We start from the raw sequence: 23,224 nt of genomic DNA on the forward strand, positions 1-23,224 counted from the left end.
ATTCTCATCAGTGCGATGGTATAAGTCTAATCACCTTATCCTGCCAGTGGCATAAAAAATTAAGGCTTCTGCATATTAGAACTGCAGCAAGATTGAACACCCACGCAGAGCTTTTCTCTCAGGTGTTTTAAAATAAAGAACTGAACAAGAAAGGTAGATTGGTTCCATTTAACAGATCATAAGGCATGAGGATTAAATGAGTTGCCATCGTCACAAAATTCAGCGCTGGAAAAAAAATATAAATCTCATGTGTTACTTTACACCTGGGCAACAAAGAACAACCATCAGAGTATTTAGGGGAAAGGCCCAGAGATGTGAGGCATCCTGACAACGGCAGCCTTGGCCAAGAATGGGATTTAGGAGCCCGGATGCCTGATGCTCCTCCTGCTATAGCCAAGGGCAGGCGGCAGCCAGGCTTACCTGCAAAATGCCAGCTCTACCTGGGAGGTCTCTGTGCCATGGTTCCAAAGTAGAATCTTAGGTGAGATAAGTATCCACTTAAAGTTACACTTCCTCACTAACTCTCCCTTTCCCAGCCCTAATCCCACCAATTTAGTCTCGTGATTTCTTCTCCTCATTCTTTCTTCCCTTCTGCCGTTTTGCTGACAAACGTCATTCTGAAAAGGAGCTGGGAAATGCTAAGAGGCTGAAGTGCTTTGAGTCAGTGAGCCATGGCTAAGTGCCCTGACTGAGCTCTCTGGAGCTCTCTGGAGCTGGGGGGGTGGGGGTGAGGGGGACAGAGGAGAGGAGCGGAGAAGTGCCAGGGCAGTGGTCCTGGGGGAAGCCACTCTGGGTCCTGGGCACATGTGTAGCAGCTGTAGCTATAAGAAACAGAAAGCGAGGGTTGTCTGGGTGGCTCAGTCAGTTAAGTGTCTCCCTTTGGCTCAGATCATGATCCCAGGATCAGGCTCCCTGCTCATTGGGGAGTCTTCTTCTCCCTCTGCCTGCAGCTCCCCCTGCTTGTGCTTGTTCTCTGTCTCTTTCTCCCTTTCTCTCTGACAAATAAATAAAATCTTAAAAAAAAAAAAAAACAGCAAAAAAGTTTCCAAGTAAATCCACTTACGTCAGTCATCCACTTTGAAACTATCTCTCGGCATGAACTTGAATCTGCTAGCTCTGCTCAAGTATCCCTACAAAGCACCTAAACCAAGGTCCCCAGGTCCCATGCTTTCCCATCTTTCAGCAAAATATTTACCCGAATTTCCCTTCATAATCCTGCCACGGATGGGGTAGGGCCAAGAGCAGTTATTCTTAATCAAGGGGGATGACAAGAGGTTGGGGAGAAGGTGTCTGAGAAGACAAGGGGCCATATCAGATTCTCTGGGGAAAGGGTTATGATTTGAAAATCTTTTAAATAATAATCATTATTTTACATATGGAAAACAAAAATGAAAGAGGTTGCTTTCATAATACAAAGTAGGCACAAATTTAAAAAGGGCCATTCTTCAGATTTCCACAAACTCTGCTGCGGTCAGAACAAAACGCTTTGGCCTACTGCCTAGGTTTTCCTTTTTCAAAATTATTTCAATCTGTTTCGTTTTGTTTTCCCCTAGAAAGAAAAAAGCCCCAAATAAGTGCTAATCTGCTTTAAATATATCTTCTCGATACCAATTGATCTTTTTTTTTTTTTTTAAGGTTTTATTTGACAGAGAGATAAAGAGCACAAGAAGGCAGAGTGGCAGGCAGGGGGAGAAGGAGAAGCAGGCTCTCCACTGAGCAGGGAACCCGATGCAGGGCCCGATCCCAGGACCCTGGCTCATGACCCGAGCCAAAGGCAGCTGTTTAACCAACTGGCCACCCAGGTGCCCCAGCAGTTGATCTTTTAAAAAGAACGTGTCTTCCACATTCAGGGTTACAGCCAGTACACGAGGGGGCAGTGTCATGTGGGAGAATGTGATGTCCCATCAGGATCCACAGTGAAGACCCAGAAGCAGGAACGTGGAGTGTATACGCCACACCAGCAAGTCTGGCACGCGTTAATGGCACAGACCAACGGAAGCGCCTGGGCTTTGTCCTGACCTGGTGAGGGGTGAGTTCAGCACCGGTGTTCACATCTACCAGCTGGAAGAACAAAGCGAAGTTCTGGTGGCTATCTGCGATGAATGTGCCCTTGGCTTTCGCTGGGTAGGTCACCCTGAAAGAGACATGTACACGGCAAGTCTTCAGAGAGAATCTGCAAATATCTGAGAACGGAATAAAGAAGACAAACGGCGCTTCACTGCCTAGTCCTCCCTCTCCCACTGGAACACTTTCCTGCTGTGGACAGACAGGAGGAGAGAAGCTGTCTGTGGCCGGAGGGCAAACCGCACTGAGAGAGCCAGGACGAGAAAAGCACAAAATAAACTCTCCCTGGGCTCTGGGGCAAGGCTATGCAGACACTCCAGGCTTTCACTTCAAGGACCTAAGGATGTCAGCTGCACCACGTCAGGCACCAGCGGGGCACACGCATGCACGCAAGTGGAGTGGAAAGCCCCGGGTGGACAAGGCCGCGACTGCCAAGAGAAGTCATCGCGGCATTGATGTCGGCAGTTACATGCGAGCGAGGTCGGGACGTGAGGGGATAGGAGGCGCAAAACAAGAAGGGCACTCATTCTTTTTCTTTCTTTTTTTTTTTTTTTGAATGCTGTATTTTTTCCTGGACACGGTTTCAATGTATTTTTCCTGCCTGAAATTGGATTTTTTAAAGAGTCATTTTCTCAAAAGGCAGACCTGATGAAAAAACTTTTCACAGCTCCCTCCTGGGATAGTAGGGGAAGATGGCCACGGGAAAAACAAGGTTTTACACTTAGGCTTTCTATTTACTTATTAGTAAAACCAACGCTTCACCCATGTAGAGAATTTAACTTTGCAAAGCACTCTCACAGATCTTATGTCAGTGGATTCTCAACAGTGCTCTCATCGTCAATGTCACTGAAAACTAAGCTAGAGAGAGAAAGGCCCAGCTCGCTCATAGGACTTAGGAGTGAATGCTTAGCTTCTAGGCTCTGGCTAACATCTCTGGTCTTCATAATGGCCTAGAGGGTTCACCTTCCTTCCACCTAGCTGAGTAAAGCTGGGGTCTGAACTAACCCAGAGGTCTAGATAGGCCCCCCAAAAACCCAAGGATCTGGGAGAGGGCTGATAAAGAGTGGCTTCATACAGTGCTCTGCCCCCGTGATCAACTGCCAACAGCTACCTAGAAGTTTGTGTTAGAAAAAAGATTCTGGGGCGCCTGGGTGGCTCAGTGGGTTAAGCCTCTGCCTTCGGCTCAGGTCATGGTCTCAGGGTCCTGGGATCGAGCCCCGCACTGGGCTCTCTGCTCAGCAGGGAGCCTTTTTTTCTCTCTGCCTGCCTCTCTGCCTACTTAGTGATCTCTCTCTCTCTGCCCTCTGTTAAATAAATAAATAAAATCTTCAAAAAAAAAAAAATTTAAAAAAAGATTCTGAGCACAGCGGGGGCAAATGCTATGACTGATCAGTGATGCCATCCACGAACTTGAGAAAGGAAATCACGGCCCCAGAACTAGTTATCTGCCATCTCAATTAGAAGGACCTCTGAGGTCTTCAACCAATTTCAGACCCACCGTGGGTCAAAGAGAATTGTCAGGAGGCCATTAAAAACCAATTCAGGACTATGAAGATAAAGTCTTTAAAAAAAAATGTCATCAGAACTAAATAATGTGCTTGGTAGCAGAGCTGACTTGGACTCAGACACTCCCCATTCCTTTGCGGACGGACTGCCCATATAGATACCACCCCCCACCCCCACCCCCCGCGATCTGCCAGGATGCTGCCTGGCACGGTGCCAGCAAAACTGGAGCCTCTGCAGCTACAGGTGCAAGCTGGGTCACTGCTGACACAGGAATAGGGTTCCGTGCCTGGGCGCGCTCCTGTCAGCGCAAGCCCGAGCTCCCCCTGTGCCAAGAAGGTGCCCCACCTACCGGGTGGTTTTGGGTGCAATGCTCTGATCCTTGTCCACGGTGGAGAGATCAACATTCGTGATGCCAACTTCAGTGGAGATCTTGACTCGGAGCTAGAGTGAGACATACAAGAAAATCAACAGGAATTAACAGGCATATCCAAATTTTCCTCACAAAGATGATCCTAGGATGGGAGTCTTCAACGATTTTAGTTAAAACTGCCTCAGCCAGGTAGGATTTCCACTTCTCCTACTGCCAAGGCTCAAAAGCGACTCCTTGGTTCTTACCCTTTCTTCCCTTTAGGGAAGAGGAAATGAAAACCGATTTTTTCATGTGTCCTTTAAAATAAATAAGGGGGAAAACCTGTAAGCAGTAACCTTCAAATAATTTAAATCAACAAGTACTCAATTCCCAGGACGGCTACTGTTTGCTACGTGGAAGACTTTTTATACACGGACTCTGTAACAACGATTTCATTTAATCCTCACAACTATCTAAGGCAGTGCTATTTGAGGTCAGGAACTTGAAGATGAAAAAGATGAAGCCACTCACTTGAGTTTAGCTGGCTAACCTTGTATTCAAGCTCAGGCACTCTGACTCAGCGTCCATGCTCTTAAGCACCTTGCCATCCAACTTCCCAGGAACGCTTAACTCTACGCCAGGCAGTACTGGAGGTCTGCCCACGAAGCCCTACGACACCACGGCTGTCATCTGCACTGTTCGCCAGGGACTTCTGGTTTTCCCCTCTGAGCACAAGGCAGAGTCGTACTTCCCAGACCGCTGGAGTCAGGTGTGGCCACGTGACTTGCTTTGGGCAGTGAAACGTGAGCCCCTCAACGGAAGCTTTAAAAGTCAGTGTGTGATTCTCTCCTTTTCTCCGACATGGACATAGACAATGTGCAGAGAGAGGTTTGCTCCTTCAGCCTGGGTCCTGGAGGAAGGAGAGCCTGAAGGCGGACCTCCAGCTGACACACTAAGGAACCTAGCACGGCGAAAAAACAAACTTCTGCTGTTCTAAGCTACAGAGACTTGGAGTTTGATAGCACAAACCAGTCCATCTTGACTGTTAGTGTTTGAATTCTATATGTGCCCTATAAAACATGTTCACGAAGAGGAGCGAGCCAACACAATAAACAGGAACTTCTAAAAAAATAGCTTAAGTGTATAAAATTCCAAGAGGCAGAAAACATTCTGAAAGTCTATTCATGGGAAATTTTTTATCTAAAATCTAAGTTTTAATGTGCAAATTACAAAAACCCAAGGCACTTCTTATGTGCAAACATACCCATAAGACTTCCAAATATTTGATAAGCTTGAATGTAATGCTTAGGAAATCCTTGCCAAATCCACTGGTTTATAGTCTAAGTCAAGATCAAGGAACAGAGACAGAGGACTGGGCAAATAATTGAAGGACGGCTTTGGCATTTCGCTAAAATGCATTATCAAGGTGTGACAGCCTCAAATCAAGGACTAAGAAGAAAAATTAAAAAGGGATAAAGATAACTACCAAGCAATTCCTTTTAACAGCTTCCTTCCCACCTCCGTAATAACCATTTTGGGACAACGGCCTCAATTATCAGATCGAATAGAGGTATTCTGTTTTACTTAAAAAACAACAACAGGGAGCGCCTGGGTGGCTCAGTGGGTTAAAGCCTCTGCCTTCAGCTCACATCATGATCCCTGCATCAGGCTCTCTGCTCAGTGGGGAGCCTGCTTCCTCCTCTCTCTGACTGCTTCTCTGCCTACTTGTAATCTCTGTCAAATAAATAAATAAAATCTTTAAAAAAGAAAAAAAAAACAACAAAAAACCCTGAAATGTAAAAGAGTTATTACCAGAAGCTGTAAGGATGATTATTACCTCCTACTTTTGCATATACAGCCATCTATTGGCAGAATTCTATCCAGCAGCACTGCCTGTCACTGAGTCTAGGCAACTGGGTGAATCATGGTGGTAGGGAAGGGAAATAGATGGCCTTCAAGTTGAATAAGCCCCCAAAGAAGAGCTAGGTGGCCTCTCTTTTGGCTCTTTGGGCTCTGTGCTGAGCAAACAGCTTCATGACTCAAGAGAGGGCTCAGAACCAGAGCAAACTCTGCTATATAAACCCAGAGTGGAGAGACACTGACATCATCTGAAGGAAAAAACTAGAATGGAAGGCTCAAGCAAAGAAGCAGCCCAAGAGCTGTGGTCAGGCTACTGACGTCCAGCAAGAGCCCACTAACAGCACTTTCCCGACATCCCCTAAGGGCATCTGGAGCACCCGGGTGCAGGGGATTTACAGGGATGGCAAGATGCACTTCCTGTCCTACAGGGAAACACAGATGCAAAGCTGAACTTTAACAAACCAGGATGCTGCCTTTTTTTTTTTTTTTAAAGATTTTATTTCTCTATTTGTCAGAGAGAGAGAGAGCATGCACAAGCAGGCAGAGGCAGAGAGAAGCAGGCTCCCTGCCAAGCAAGGAGACCGATGTGGGACTCGATCCCAGAACCCTGGGATCATGACCTGAGCCGAAGACAGTGGGTTAACTGACTGAGCCACCCAGGCGTCCCCAGGCTGCTGCTTTAATGGAGGGATGTTCCAAGTGCTACCAAAGCACAGGAGAAGAAACTGTGATCTCAGTCAGCCTGCGGGTGGCCCTGGGTCAGGCAGCAAGAAAGGAGCCTGGCAATATTCCACGCTATCGAAACAATCTGTCTTCACAGTTAACTATTCTGCAGTCTTCACCAACGTTAACCAGCTAATTCCTTCTTCACTTCTTTGACTCAGTCTCTAATGCCTTACTCATTTAATTTGTAAATGTGATCTTAAAATCACTGTTCCACCTAAATGTCCATAAACAGAAGACTAGTTACATGAATACACTATGAATCACCACGGAATAATTTAAAAAGCCAAGGTAGATGTCTATGGACAGATAGAGATATTATCACCTACTTTAGAATACATAGCCATCCACTGACAGCACTGTCTGTCATGGAGTCCAGACAACTGGGTGAATTATGGCAGGGGAGTGGCAGAGGGCTGGGGGCGGGGTGGGGGGAGTGGGGGTTGGTGTTGAGGGTGGGGAGGCCATCAAGTTGAAAAGACCCCAGAGAAGAAAGCTGGGAGCCTCTACTTTGTGATAAATACAGCGGTTTATAGAATAATCCCTTTTTGTGTAAACAAGAAAGGATATGCACATTCATTAATAAACGCATCCTTCTTTTTCTTAAAATGTACATAGTTAACTGTTAAGATTCCCCTGAGAAGAGGAGCTGGACTGAAGGGATGAGAAGGCTCTTACATTTCATTATATACCTTTTTGCACTTTGAATTTTTTTAAACTACATGCATATTTTATTCCTTTTTTCTTTGAAAAAACATGGATTATCTGAGCAATGAGACTGTGTGCCCTTTACTTTCTTCTTTATAAACATTTTGTATTAAAAAGCAACACCCCATAAATATGATTTTAAAAATAATACTCTTCCTGGGGCGCCTGGGTGGCTCAGTGGGTTAAAGCCTCTGCCTTCGGCTCAAGTCACGATCCCAGGGTCCTGGGATCGAGCCCCGCATCGGGCTCTCTGCTCAGTAGGGAGCCTGCTTCCTCCTCTCTCTCTGCCTGCCTCTCTGCCTACTTGTCATCTCTGTCTCTCAAATAAATAAAAATCTTTAAAAAAAATAAATAAAATACTCTTCCTTTCTGTAGATGGGTATATGGAGACAGATGTTAAAAGATTTGGGTAAGGCTCCGAATGTATCCTCATTATAACGACAGAAAAGCCATCAACTTTCCGGGTTTTTACTTAGAATCCTGACTATATTTCAACAAGAACATGGTCGCTAAGGTCTGCTAATCAACATTCAACTGTGTGTTTGTTCTAAAGACATCATAAGCACTCCCAGACAATACAGACACACGGATGACAAAAGGGCAAATCACAGTGAACTCAAGTCATCTTGGGTTTGCTCTCAGCCCTAATTCTAAAAGGCTCCCTAAATTAAAGGGTTTTTTGTTGCAGAGAAACAACGTAGGGCTATTCTTGAATAGGGAACAGTTTAAAACAAGTCCTTCTGCTTCTAAGATCTTACTACAAATGGGTCTCTGGAAACACTGAAAAGAAAAGCGTTTTTATGCTACTCTTTTAAAGCAAACTGAGAAATAAAAATTATTAACTTTTTCCAAAGATGTGTTATAAAGAATTCAGAGTAGGATCCCGCTGGGTTAGCTGCTTCTTCCTTCACACTAACACTTCAGGATTAGTTTTTACAATAGGAAAGGGACGTGTTTAGCCAATTTAAATGCAGCTAAGCCTGCTTCACACTGAATCATACTAGTGCTTTCCTTGCTGGTTCTGCATCCCACATACACCTCAAAAAATGTTTTAACACCAGGAAATGCAGTCTTTCTGCTGAGAGTAATAACCCCCCAGTTTAGCTCATTACTGTCAAAAATGATGGTGCATTAGGGGCAATTAATGCTAATGACAGCTTCGAAAACCCATGTTTCCCCTGACAGCAAGTCCAATGTCAATGAATGCTATTACAGGCCTTCCACACCAAACCACCGTTAATGTACTCTGACCAATGTCAAGCATCTCACAGGAGAGTAAACAGGACCTGCTGACCTGCTCTGAGGCTCTAAGTGTGATTATTACTGAAATTACAAAGTAACGTTGCATATGTGACAGAGGTCAGAACACACACACATAAAGCTATAACATAACGAAGAAGGAGAGATTTTTTTTTTTCTTTGACAGAGAGAGAGATCACAAGTAGGCAGAGAGGCAGGCAGAGAGAAGGGGAAGCAGGCTCTCCACTGAGCAGAGAGCCCGATGCGGGGCTCGATCCCAGGACCCTGAGATCATGACCTGAGCTGAAGGCAGAGGTTTAACCCGCTGAGCCACCCAGGCGCCCCAAGAAGGAGAGATTTTGTAATGCATACTTCATCACTGGGAAAGAAAGGGACAGCAATGGCCTCAGCTGGGGCTTATCATTGCAAGAATAATAGTTATTAGCCATTTCTGCTATTCTGCACTTAGATAATATTTCTAACAATCACAGAAACACTTGGACAAACACCAGATTTGAAGTTACAAAAAAGCAAGCTGTTACAGTAACCAAGACAGCACAGTATTGGTATAAGGATAAAAATACAGGTTAATGGACTACAACTGCAGGGTGCCTGGGTGGCTCAGTGAGTTAAGCCTCTGCCTTCAGTTCGGGTCATGATCTCAGGGTCCTGGGATCAAGTCCTGCATCGGGCTCTCTGCTCAGCAGGGGTCCTGCTTCCGCCATCTCTCTGCCTGCCTCTCTGCCTACTTGTGATCTGTCAAATAAATAAATAAAATCTTTAAAATTTTTTTTAAAAAAATGGACTACAACTGCAAGCCTAGAAATTAACCCTTGCCTTTATGGTCGAATGATTTTTGATGCCAAGACAATTCAATAGGGAAAGAATGATCTTCAACAGAAGCTGCTGGGATTTCCACATACATAAGAAAGAAGTTAGACCTCGCCCTTACACCACATACAAAAACTCAAAATCAATTAGGAACCTAATATGAGAGCTAAAGTTGCAAGAGGAGTAAATCTTCATAACCTTGGATTAGGCATTGGTTTCTTAGATGTGGCACTTAAACCAGAAGCAATGAAAGAGAAATAAAGAAACTGAACATCGTCAAAATTAAAACAAATCACGTATCTGATAAGAGACCTGTATCCAGAATATATTAGCTCAATAACATAAAAAGACAAACAACATAATAAAAAGAGAAAATAAGTATACAGATTGGAAAGGAAGAAATAAAAAGAAAAAAAAATTTTTAATGGGCAAAGGATATACGAAGATATACAAATGACCAATAAGCATATGAAAAGATGTTCAATATCATTAGCTATCAGGGAAATCCAAATCAAAATTTCAAATGAGAAACCACTTCCTACCCATGTATGATGGCCAGAATGAAAAGAAAAATAACAAGTGTTGGTTAGGATGTAGAGAAACTGGAACTCTTATATATTACTAGTAGAAATGTAAAATGGTGCAAATTCTTTGCAAAACAGTTTGTCAGTTTCTCGAAAAGTTAAACACAGAGTTTATCATATAACCCACCATTCCACTGCTTGGAACACATCTCATAAAACCGAAAACAGAAGTCCTAACAAAAATGTGTATGTGAGGGATGCCTGAGTGGCTCAGTAGGTTAAAGCCTCTGCCTTCAGCTCAGGTCATGATCCCAGGGTCCTGGGATCGAGCCCCACATTGGGCTCTCTGCTCCAGGGGGAGCCTGCTTCCCCCTCTCTCTCTGCCTGCCCCTCTCTGCCTACTTGTGATCTCTGTCAAATAAATAAATAAAATAAAATCTTTTTAAAAAAAAATGTGTACGTGAATGTTCACAGCAGCATTAAGTATAATTGCCAAAAAAGTGGAAAAACTCCAAATGTCCATCAACTGATGAACTGATAAAATGCTATACCTACACGCTAGAATATTACGTGGCCATAAAAGGAATACAGTACTCATACAGGCTACAACATGAATTAACATGAAAAGTATCATGCTAATTAAAAAGGCCAGACACAAAATGCCACATTATATGATACCATTTATATGAAATGTCCCAAATAGGCAAATCATAGAGACAAAAAGTAGACTAGTAATTGTCAGTACTGGAAAGAGGCTATATTGCTATAGAATAAAGAATGTCTACTACAGACATGGGATTGTTTTCTGGGTGATACATGTATTACGGAATTTGATAGTGGTGATGGTTGCAAAACTCTGCAAATTTTCTAAAAAACCCATTGGGGCCCCAGGTGGCTCAATTGGTTAAGTGGCTGACTTTTGGTTTCAGCTCGGGTCACGATCTCAGGGTGGTGGGTTTGAGCCCCGTGTCAGGCTTGGCGTTTAGCACGGAGTCTCCTTGAGATTGTCTCTCCCATAACCTCTGCCTCTTTGCCTGTGTGCACATGCGTGCTCTCTCTCCCTCTCTCTAAAATAAATCTTTAAAGAAAATATATACTAAAAACACTGAATTATATATACTTTAATGGGTATATGAATTATATTTTCAATAAAGCTATTATTTAAAAAAAAAACAAACCCAAGATATTTTATCTAGGATATAAAGCTCACCCTTCAAAGATGAATTACCATAGTTCTAACAGCCCAGGAATGTAGGTAAACGTCTTTATACCACTCCATCCTTTTCTTCTAAAATGGTCTGAGATGGAGACTAAGCACTGAAAAAATAAGGTTTGGTCTCCACTCATAGGGAGTTCCAAGTCCAATGAAAAAGCAACACACATATAAGCAAGCAATGGTAATACAAATCAATACGAACAGTTACTGACAGGATATAAAATACTATAGCAACAAAAATAAACTTGGAAGTATGTTGAAACCCTAAATATAAATATAGGGGGAAAAAACCTTAAAAACCATTAGAAGAAAATATTGGAGATTATCTTTATCGCCTTGGAATAGCATAGGACTTTTTAAAAACACAAGACACACAAACAACCTAGGCAAAACATTTTTAAATTAGGCTTCATTGAAAATAACTTTTGTGCATCAAAAGATGCCATAAACCAACACTGAGGGAAGATATCTGATGCTTTTAACTAAGGGTCAGTTTCCAGAACACCAACAGCCTCCAAAATTCAGTAACAAAAAGACTAACAAACCCAAAGAAAAACAGACAAACGCAGACAACAGTTCACAGAAAAGGAAAACTAAAAGGCCAATAAACACAAGGAAAAAAATGTTCAATCTCATTAGTAACCAACGAAAAACATTAAAACAAGACATCATTATGGAGTGCCCAGCTGGCTCAGTTGGTGAAATGTGGGATTCTTGATCTCAGGGTCATGAGTTCAAGCCCCGCATTAGGGTCAGCCATTACTAAAAAATAAAACTTAAAAAGAAAAAATAGACACTTCTTCATATCCATCAATTTATCAAAAATTCGTAATACCAAAAGGTAGGTAAGAATATGAAAAGAAGAGCAATTTGGCAATACCTAATAAAGCTAGGGGCACTTGGGTAGCTCAGTCGTTAAGCATCTGCCTTCTGCTCAGGTCATGATCACAAAGTCCTGAGATCAATCCCTGCTCCTCCCTCTCCCACTCCCACTGCTTGTATGCCCTCTCTCGCTCTCTCGCTCTCTCTGTGTCAAATAAATAAATATAAATCTTAAAAAACAAAAAAGACTGTAAAGGTAGAAAGAAGAAAAGATTTCAGGAAAAAAAATTTTTAAAAGAAAGGAATGCCTGCCTTTTAATGTGTTTGGTTGCAAATAAGGACCCTTAATGAGGGAAGCTAAAATTCAAAGAATCTAGATTTTAAAGGTTTAAGGTGCACACTACAATAGTTTTCACCCCAATTTTGTGTTAGTGGATGGACTAGGATCAGATGTCTCATGCCTAAAAAAGTCAGACATGAGGTAGAGAAAAGGTAGAGATGAGAGTTCCAGAAAATATCTTCCTTTCCGACAAACTTTAAATATAAGTGTTTAATCTACCTACTTTAAGTAATGCCTCACTTTTGAAAAGGTCAAACTTTTCAGCTGCCTTGTCCTTTCAAGTGTCATTGGAGCCAACTTGAGGAGCTTTCTAAAGGTCAAATCTGGGATAATGTGAGCAACAAAATAAATGATAAAAAAAAAAAGTAAAGGATCATAACCTATAAAGTAAAATAAACTTCCATGAGCCCAAAATGTTATAAATAATTGAAAAATAAATGAAGACAGGGTTGGGAGAGGGATAGCTTTTCCTTACAGCAGAATTCTAATTAATAAATGTATAAAGAATGAAAGAGAAAATCACCTTTTGGCAGTCAACCTATTAATAACAGTTGCAGGCAAGATCACCAGGATATTTGCAGACTCAATTACAAAGCAGAAAACAGCAACTTTATAGAGAGAAACCTAGCAGGCACCACCTTAATCAAGTGATCAAGGTTAACATTTACACCAGCAATGAGACATATCAACATCATGTACTTCCTAAGAAGATGCACTGAGAGGGACAAAGCATCACTTTTGGAGTTTTCTTGCAAAAAAAACAGGTGGCCTGAGTTTAATTTTGAGGAAACTCAAAACCCAAAGTAAGGGACATTCTACAAGCTAAACAGAGGGTACTTCTAAAGTATCAAGGTCATGAAAGAAACTATATTATAACTTAGAGGAGGCAAAAGGGACTTATGACCCTAAGTTGAATCCCAGATTAGAATAGGGACACTGGTAGGATAACTAGTGAAATTTGAATTAAAGTCTATAGATTAGTTAGTAGCATGCATCATGTTAATTTCCTGGGTCTGATAACTATATAAGTTATATAAGACATTAATATTTGGGGAAGCTGGATAAAGGGCATTCTTGATACTACTTTACTTGGTTAAGTCCATTCCCACAAAGCCACAGATAAATGAGGTATAGTTTTCCATCCTTAAAACCTAAAAACTCAGGGCACCTTATGGCTCAGTTGGTTAAGCCTCTGCCTTCGGCTCAGGTCATGGTCTCCGGGTCCTAGGACTGAGCCCCACGTCAGGCTCTCTGCTCAGTAGGAAGTCTGCTCCCTCTGTATGCTCACTCTTTTTTTCTCGTTCTCAAAAATAAATAAATGAAAAATCTTTTTTTAAAGAAGTTTAAAAACATATGTTAAAAAAAAAACGAAAAACTTCATTACTTCACACGGAAATTCTTCATACTGTTTTTGCAACTTAAGACCAAAATTATTTCAAAATGAAAAAGTTTGATTAAAGAAAGAAAAACAAGGGGTGACTGGCTGACTCAGTTGCTGAAGCGTGTGACTCTTGATCGCAGGATCATGAGTTTGAGCCCCATGCTGGGCACAGGATTTACTTAAAAAAATAAAGACTAAAATAAACTTTTAAAAAGAAAAAAAAAAGTGAATGGCAAATGACACCTGAATAGTTAAGAAAAAAGAGTTCTCCCAAAGAGTGTGTATTTAACTATTCAGGAGAGGCACAGGACCACTCCAAGTTTCCCTCACCCAACAGAATGCACAAGAATTAAGTAGATACAGCAAAGACACAGCAAAAGCACTGAGAAAGGACAGCTGAAGGGAGTGATGCCATAACAAAGGCCAGAGCTGGAGCTGCACACAGCCCTGCACAGGCTGCCCATTTACCAGAGCGTGCTAACCAAACTCATACTGGGCAGGGAACCCACCCAAGCACAGGCTGGAAGACCTTGGACAAGTTACTCCACCCCTATGAGCCTCTTCTGTGCAGTGAAGATGGCTTCATCTGTGTCTTAGGGTTGTAGTAAGACAAAAATAATGTAAGCGAAAGCACACAGAACTAGGCTTCTCATGTCATAGGCCTTCAATAAAGGGCTCATACTGATGATTCTAATTAAGAATAAGAAATGGTTGGGGCGCCTGGGTGGCTCAGTGGGTTAAGCCTCCGCCTTCGGCTCAGGTCATGGTCTCAGGATCCCGGGATCGAGCCCCACACTGGGCTCTCTGCTCTGCGGGGAGCCTGCTTCCCCTCTCTCTCTGCCTGCCTCTCTGCCTACTTATGGTCTCGCTCTCTTTGTCAAATAAACAGAGAAAAGAAAAAGAAATGGTTAAATCATATCCCATAGTTTAAGAAAGTAGAAAAACATGTAATTCATCCTAAATAAACTTCTACGGAAAAGGTTAAAATGAAAGCCACAGTGCCTGAAGGGGTATATATACTCCAATTAGCTAGGAAAACCACTAATGTGAAATTCCTCACTCCCCAAGCATCTGATAAATGAGGCGTAGTTTGCCATCCTTAGAACCACTTTGGATCTTTGGATCTTCAACACGACTACCGTTAGCTAAATATGTGAAACACAATTCATTATGAAACTTACTGATTTTCGGGCAACCCTCTAGGGTCCCCTCCCTCCTCAGGAGCTTTGTACTATCACTTTAGTATCACTCAATAAACTTGTGCTGCCCACCCCAAAAAAAAAAAGAAAAGAAAGAAAGAAACTTACTGATTCTCTTTTGTATTTTACCCAGAGAGCCTCATTACAGTATGTCCCTGGGTGCTTTTCATCACCTAATTAGCATCAGGCACTTTTCTAAATCTATCAAGACCTACCACACAAAATATCATAGTAAGAATATTTATGTCTCAGTGAAATTATAGGTGATTTTTATTTTTTCTACCTCCTAAATTTTATGTGAGATACTAAATCATACCAGAAAATGAATAATTTACAAATAAAACTCACTATGATCAAGTTCTTGGTGAAGCGTAGTTTAAACTTACTCTTCTCTTAACATATTCACATTAACTTGGCTGTAAAATGAAGTCAATATACCAGACGATTAATCCTGTGTGCCTACTTGGTCATTTCCTTTGATTTAATGGGGATAACAAGAAAAGCACTTACCTCGACACTATTTGCAATATAACGGTTGTCACCTTCAACTTTGACAGAGAAGTCATAATAACCACTGGAAAATTTGACATTCATGAAGTTTAGTTCAAAAACATCCCTGTTAAGAATGACAGCGGGGTTAGAGAGAACTCACATAGCAAAGTCATGAATGTAACAAATTGGCCGCACGTGGCCCTCCTTGAGACAAGCCAGGGTTATGCCACGTCTTCTCTTTAAATTTCCCACCCAGCTGGGCCACCTCCTGCTCAAGCACAGATTATGCTGTGGGCAAAACTTCAGAGAGATCTAAAATGACCTCCTCCTTCTAGTCTCTGAAGTCTTCTTTCCTTTGTTTCCTCCTCTCCACTCCTAAAATCCCACCCCCTCGGGTAGGCTTCCACAATTAAATGCAAAACAGTCTACAGTATGATCCCTATTATGTTTAAAAAAGAGACAGCGAGAGAGTAGAAATGTTCAAAAAGGTTGGTGGAGAGCAGTATAATTGCAGGCAATTTTTTATATTACTTCTACTTTTCTGTGTTTTGTGAATTTCCTAAAAATGACATGTCTTACTTTTATGAAAATATCAATAACTTTTATTTTAAAGGGGGGGGAAAGGTAGAGAATTAACTCCAACTACATAGCAAAATCCCAAATGTCTTTTACCATTCCACTCATCATTCCTAAAAATGATTCTGCTTTTTAATTTTACATATTGTCTGTTTATCTTTATCATTGTCTAAGAAATGAATATTCTTGGGGCACCTGGCTGGCTCAGTCAGTAGAGCATGCGACAATTTTCTTTTTTTTTTTTTTATTGGCATGTGACTCTTGACCCTCTGGGGTTCAAGCCCCATATTGCACCTAAAGCTTACTTAAAATAAAAAATAAATAAAAGAAATGGATATTCTCTCTAAAACTCAGAGTTCCCAGTCTTAGCTTACCAATTTAACACTTAACAAGATCTCATATAAAAATTGATCCTTAATTCTTTTAAAATTTCCTTAACAATATGCAACCATTAAAAATAAGACTAAAGAGGCACCTTGGTGGCTCTGTCGGTTAAAGGTCTGCCTTTGACTCAGGTCAGGTCATGATCCTGGGATCCCGGAATCCTGGGATCCCGGGATTCCGGGATCCCGGGATCAGGCCCTGTCATTGGGCTCCCTCTCTGTACTCACCGCCTGCAGCACACCCCCTCCCCTGCCGCACACCCCCTCCTCCACCCCGTTCCCACCCATTCTGATCTCTCTCTCTCTCTCTCAAATAAATAAACAAAAATATTTTTTAAAAAATAAGATTGAAGAAGATTTAATCCTATGGGGGAAATAATCATGAGACACTGTTATAGACAAAGCATAATCCTAATTCAATTAAAAATATATTTATTTGCATAGAAAAAGGGCTGACCAAAAAAAAAAATGACAAAATGTGAACAGGAGTTATCTCTAGGTGGTAGAACTATCAGTGATTTATATTTTATTTTTGGGCTTTTCTGTATTTCTCCTACAATAAATATGTATTACTCATATATCAAGAAAAAACAGCATCAAATTTAAAACTTGCTACTTACTTCACAATGACAAGACAAAGACAACTAGAAATAGATACGGAAGGAAACATTAAAACTAAAACAAAATTCTTTTAGCTTTATTTTTTGTTGTTGTTGTTGTTTGTTTTTTAGTGATCTCTACACCCAATTTGCAGCTTAAACTCACAACCCTGAAATTAAGATTCCTATGCTCTACCAATTATGTGAGCCCGGTGCTCCTCTTCTAGCTTTAAAAAAATCCTTTTCTTAAATAACTATACATTAGGAAGTCAAATTTACCTAAGCAAAGTTTAGGTAAATTTGATTTGGGGATATTTCATAATATCCATATTAATTCGTGTTATATTGGCTGCAGGCAAAGCAAGTCTATTGGTACCCTTCAAAAATAAGTTCAAGACTTACCCGACAGGGGTAAAAGATGTCTTCTGGAGGACAGTGGCTCTGGAAGCAACAGATTTAGCATGTTCTAGTTTAACAGTGGCCTGAGTCAGAGGCTGAGACAGAACATTGGTGACCTGCAACTAGAAATAAATTTTAAAATCATCTGTAGCAACGAAGGCCAAAGGAGTACAAAATTTTGTTTCTGGGGAGATTTATCCACAGGGAGCCAGCTCTGCAGGGGAAGAGACTCTTTATTTCAAGACATCTTCACTGACTCTGGTCTACGATCTATCAGAAATCAGACACAAAATACAAGGAGATTGGTAATGGGATAGATTATAGAATGTTAGAGGTAGGGGGGGATCTTAAAGATGATCTCGTCCAACACTCATTCTTCAGACGGGGATGGGCACTTTACACACAACCTCCTTTATCAATCATCTGAGATAGACGGCATAATCTCTACTTTACAGATGAAGAAACTGAGGCCACACAGCCAGTTCAGTTGGTCTAGGACTCAAACCACAGCCCATCTAGCTACAAAGCCAGTACTTCTACTTTGCTCTCCTAGCTGCCCCCTCCTGACTTACGGTGAACTGTGTTAATCAGATGATTTCTCACCCCAGCCTTCGCTGAGGGGGTGTGAGCACAGGCAGGGAGAGGAGAGGCAATTCTGAAAGAGAAGGCACTTCCTCAGGAGAATACTTAAAGAGGCCACCAAAGTAGAACTAATGGAACTGTCCTGCGTGGAACCCCAATGTCTACCATAAATAGAATACTAAGTTCTTATGAAGATGTCAGCTTATCACTGATTTCCAAACATCAAAATATGCCTCATTTGAGATGAAAACTCCAAGCTTACTCAAGATCTGTGCATTTCCTCTGTTCAGAGAGTCACCATAAAAAAGTAGTCTCTGCTTCCTGCTGAGCGAGAAGGAGGGACATGCTATGAAGAGGCAGAAAGACAAACTTCCAACAGGAGGAAGAGACCTGGTGTTAACAATTGTAAGCACCAGAATTACAAGGGGAATTTAGAAAAAGTGGTCTTTAAATAATGTATTTAGAAAGTTCTGGTACTGGAAAATGCCTTTTAGAAGCAAGACTCCTCTATACATTTAGTGTTATGACCCCAGAAATATAATTTTCTTGCATTTAATTTCTCAAAAGACTGGTGATAAAAAATCTTCCAGGAAAAAAAAAAAACCTTTTCTGGATTTTTTTGAAGAGTTCTGTGACTAGTTCATCCATGGGTCATATCCCCAATTCCAGGCTAAGGGAAATGAGCCTTACTCTACTTTTAATGGGTATGTCCTCGGTTGGGGCAGGAAGGTGGTTACAATTAGATCTCCACCAGTCCTTAGATTTCTGAGAGCCTTCCACTGGAAAAAGGTCAGGGCCGCACAGCTTGGACACGGAAGTCATACCCGAAGGATAGCCTGCTCGTAAGTGTCGGAAGGAGAGCCCTCGGGCACAACCACAACTGGCATGTGATAGCGGTTCTGAGAGAGCGCAGCGGCAGCAGAGGCCACGCTGAAGGCTTCTGAGAGTGACTCAAAGTTCTTCTTGCTGAAGATGGCATTCATGAGTTGGATGACCTGATCCTGAAAGAAAAGGGGAAATGCAACTTGAGATCGTCCTCTGGCAGGAAGGTGGTCATCTGGACCAAAACCCTGAAAAGATTGATATTATCAATTATCAATGTTTTCCAAATGAGGAAAATGAGGTTAAAAGGTTAAGTAACTCCTACAAGTTATAATAGGAAAAGAAAAAACAGAAAAAAAAAAAAAAAAGCAAGACCAAAATTCACATGTAAGTCTGTGTCCTCCCAGAAGAAAATATATTCTTTCCTAATTCCTTTCACCCTCCCACCTAACCTAACTTCCTTCCCGACTCCCCTCTGAGCAGTACACTGGAGTTAAGTTTGAATTCACAAGACCAAACCTTATAGCCAAAATGTACATTAGAAAGAAACTAAAATGACTTTCCATTAAGAACTAATGGGGCTGTTTAGAGAAGAAAACTAAAAGCAGTTTTTTAAAAAAGTGGAAGCTAAAAGGCATTATTAAAATTCTGGAGGTTGTTTGCTTAAGAGGAAACATTTTCCACTTCAATCAGTTTTGTTTTTTAAAACCTCCAATCTAACAAAAGAGCTCCCTTGTTCCCGACAGTGTTATTCACAGTCGACATGAAATAATTTTCTTTAATTGTACCAATTACATTTTTCCATCACTAGGCTGTTGACATGTTAAAATGGGTGACTATTCACCAGAATGGTTATGTCAAAAGCAGTGACAGCAAAATTACTCCATCCAAATACCTGGTTTGCAGAAGCTTGGGAATAAAGCAAGAAAAAGTTTAAGTTGTGTATGTAGAATATCACCAACTCATCTACCATGCTGTGTAGAGGAGAGTTCCTAAATGATTTGTACCGTAAGACCCACATTCCTGTACTCCACCCATCGTAGAAATTAAGAAATTATTGCATCTCCAGATCTTCTATACTCAGGATGAACCAAAGACAACAGAAGAATACTAATACATGAATAAATTATTAGGTCATATCCTCCAGAGAAAATAGAAAATCAATTCAAATTATCCAAGACAGATCATTAATTACTATTTACTTGAAGAAACCCAGCACAAAACTCAAAATGCATGAAAGAAATCAAAGTTCTAACTTGGAACCCAAATCTCTCCTCCTAAAATTAAAACAACAGCAGCTTGTCTTTTAAATCCTTTAGCTCAAGGGTTGGTAGCCTTCTCACAAACAAGGGGTACAAAGAAGAGTCCGGCTCAAAAAGATTTCCCACACACATTCCAATCAAAGGTTCTTTCAGGTTAATGAGCTCCTCTTGGGGAGGGAGGACCCACAAAGAAAAGAAAAAAAGAATTAAGTCTTGGTAGATGTCTGGTAGACACACATGCCTCTCAGATACCTATATCAATCAGCAAAGATTAATTAAGATTTAGCCATTGCCAAAGATGAGGTGGAAGGGAGAACAGGGCACTTCTCAAGGAGGAGGGTTTGCCTGGGCCACCGACGTGGAAATCACTCAAGAAACAAGCAGTAAGGAGTACCAGAAGAAAGAGAGGTGAAACTAGTGTAATCATGTGGCCTTCTTGTCACCACCTCATGACATACCCTCCCCAATTTAAAGCAAATGTAACAAGGCTGGAGATCTACTACCCAACATGTGGGAAAGAGAGAGCCCACAGCATGGGGAGACCTGGTTTAGGGGCATCGCTACTACTTATTATCTGTGTGTCCCCACATGTGTCACGCTGCCATTTTACAGAGGGACCAAGTCTGACTGAGCATATTACTCAGATTTCCTATGGTGATCAAATGAGCCACACATAAAAATGTTTTATAAACTATAAAGTATTCTAAGACAAAAAAAATAAAATAAGTTAAGTGTGACACCGCTTACATGTCTATTCCACAGATAACCAGTTTCTTGAGGATAGGCATTACATCTGTTTCTCATTTTCAATGCCTAACTCAAGACACCGTGTGACTACACCCCAAGCCGAAGTCAACATCCCCTCTGAAAAAAATTGTTCTTAGCAGATGAAGTCAACAACCCCTTTGGGTTTCACGCCCGAGAATGGTTAGGTACCTCCTTAATGGATGGCTCCGTGCCCACGTGGTCCATGAGCTTGTAGGTGGCAGCCACAAATAAGGCTGTGGTTTCCAGTCCTTCTTCAAACTGGAGATACACACCTCCCAGTTCATCGAGGCGAGCAACAAGATCCTGTCACAACAAAATGGAAGCAGGCTGGAAGTCAAGTGATCACAGAAGGAGATATGCAAACCACAGTCACCCCGTGCAAGCAATTTTGAGAAATTTCACTCTACATCTCTAAATCTGGAGAACCACATTAAATCTGGAGTACTCTGTCAAACAAGATGCTGAGGCAGAGAATAAAGTGTACTCCACAGGCACCTGGAGAGACAGTGTCTTCCGCAGCCCTGGGAGCGCCCCCTTCCCTGACCCCTGGTACTCAAGCCCAAGCCCCTGAGTCAGAGCACTGAGGACCCCAGGCCGCAGGGCACCCAGGAAGCATCCAGTCATAGGTGGATTCCACAGCCATCTGTCTGGATACAATCTACATAGCAGAGTACTGCTCTTTCTCATTCAGTGCTCTAAAGGATGGACAGAGACATGCTCCTCTCCTGGGCAACAAGATAAGGCAGCAAACATGCCTGTGGGGCACCCAGTGAGGACACTGGGTGGACTGCCTGTCATCACGGACTATGTCGTCCACGAGAGTGGTCTCTGAGCAGCAGGAGGTCCTGGGCAAAGGAAAGGATCAAGTCATTCTAAAAACACAGTGACCCCTCGCCAAGCACCTATTACGAATCAGGTACTTTAGAACCCCACTTGTTCTTACAACACCATATAAGGAATTGTGGCTCAGACATGAAATAATTTGTCCGAGATTACAAAGAACTAAGTAGCAGAAAAAAATACCTAAATTTCAGATTTGTTAGGCTGTAAAATCTGTGGACTATGAACCTATACCGACAAAGGGCTGGCAAAGTAAACGGTTACCTAATGGATGGTGTAACTATCCTACCCTAGCAAATATCCCCCAGGACATATTGCTCTCATACAAAGAATGTTAGTGTGGCATGGGTGTGGAAAGAAACATCACTGGCCCAAATAAGCCACGCATGTATATCTGCAAGACTCTTTTAAAGGGTTTCAAAGACAGGAGATGGGAAATCCATTTGGCGAAATAAATTCACACCTCAATCTCCTCCACGATGCTCCTCAAGTCAGCGTGCTGGGACAGGTGGGATGCCGTCTGCAGAGCCTGGACTGTTCTGGAAGATAAAAGTGAATGTCAAGTCTCACCTCCTTTCATCTGCTCGCTCCTGCTCGAACTGGGACGCTTTCAGGAATATCCCTCTCCTGTTCTTTAGAAGTATAAGACTGTCTGAGCCGTTAAGGAGCATAATTCCAATCCAGGTGGGAAAAGCTGCTACATTACAAAGATCCTAACAGCAGGAAAAGGCAATCCAGGCAACATGACCTGAAGTAAGTACTGTGGGCACTTAGTAAGTGTGGGCCCTTAGAGAAGAGACAGAGAGCAAGTTCACCCTTTCTGGAAATCCGTTTTGTTCCTAGTGGCTTCGCATACCAAACACTGAGTAAGACTCGCTTGGGTTTACAAGAGTTAGGCTCTTTTGGGAGAACAGAATTCAAGTGGATCGAGGGTATCTGGCAGCTCCGAGCTGCAAAAAGCACTGAGCTAGGCAGAACTTAGCTGCCCGGGAACTTTCTACTTTTCTCACTCTAAGACCGAAGAAATATTATGGAATACACATTTGCAGACTGTTGGGTAGAATTTGGAGCAACTTTTCTGACACCAGATCCACGTGCTATGAACAGGAAGCCGTCACTAGACACGTGCCGACTGCTCCAATACTCATGCCATCCTCGCCCTGCTGGGAGACCGGAAAGTCACTCGCCCTTCAGGCATTAAATAAGATAAAAGGAATTTGGTTCTGAAACCAGAATTTATTCTCTTTTTCTTTCCCTACCACTTATTCCTGATTATAAAAGCATGTATTTGTCAAAAGTAAAATTCCTTTAACACCTACCCTAAACATGAGTCTTTTCCAACTTATTAACTTAATAATACGATGTGTATGTCTTTCAGTATCGGTACAATAAACATCCTTCACTCTTATGAACCAGGACATAGTACTCTACTGCTTGGATGGACCACAGTTTACTCCCTGACTCTCTCGTGGACACACATTTTTGTTGTACCATGTCATACAGTGCTGCACCAAGCCTCATTCACCAGTCTATTTTTAAATTGAACTGAAATTTACATAAGAAAATTAACCACTTAAGGGGCGCCTGGGTGGCTCAGTGGGTTAAAGCCTCTGCCTTCGGCTCAGGTCATGATCTCAGGGTCCTGGGATCGAGCCCCGCGTCGGGCTCTCTGCTCAGCAGGGAGTCTGCTTCCTCCTCTCTCTCTCTGCCTGCCTCTCTGCCTACTTGTGATCTCTGTC

The 23,224-nt window shown here is 42.0% G+C and overlaps 1 protein-coding gene across 2 annotated transcripts in view; it reads right to left on the reverse strand.

Moving 5' to 3' along the window:
* RPN2 (ribophorin II) overlaps positions 1–23,224 on the reverse strand; it is a 56,274-nt gene that overhangs the window by 12,992 nt on the left and 20,058 nt on the right. For both annotated transcript variants that reach the window (XM_032845762.1, XM_032845761.1), the window contains exons 5-11: positions 21,949–22,024; positions 20,814–20,948; positions 18,618–18,794; positions 17,215–17,333; positions 15,273–15,378; positions 3,920–4,011; positions 2,020–2,134 (exon numbers count right to left, since the gene is read on the reverse strand). In XM_032845762.1, the coding sequence (XP_032701653.1) occupies positions 2,020–2,134; positions 3,920–4,011; positions 15,273–15,378; positions 17,215–17,333; positions 18,618–18,794; positions 20,814–20,948; positions 21,949–22,024 (820 nt within the window). The remainder of the gene's footprint in view (positions 1–2,019; positions 2,135–3,919; positions 4,012–15,272; positions 15,379–17,214; positions 17,334–18,617; positions 18,795–20,813; positions 20,949–21,948; positions 22,025–23,224) is intronic.

This window comes from Lontra canadensis, unplaced genomic scaffold (genome assembly GCF_010015895.1).
Source record: "Lontra canadensis isolate GAN:19392208 unplaced genomic scaffold, GSC_riverotter_1.0 scaffold169, whole genome shotgun sequence".
Classification (NCBI taxonomy): domain Eukaryota; kingdom Metazoa; phylum Chordata; class Mammalia; order Carnivora; family Mustelidae; genus Lontra; species Lontra canadensis.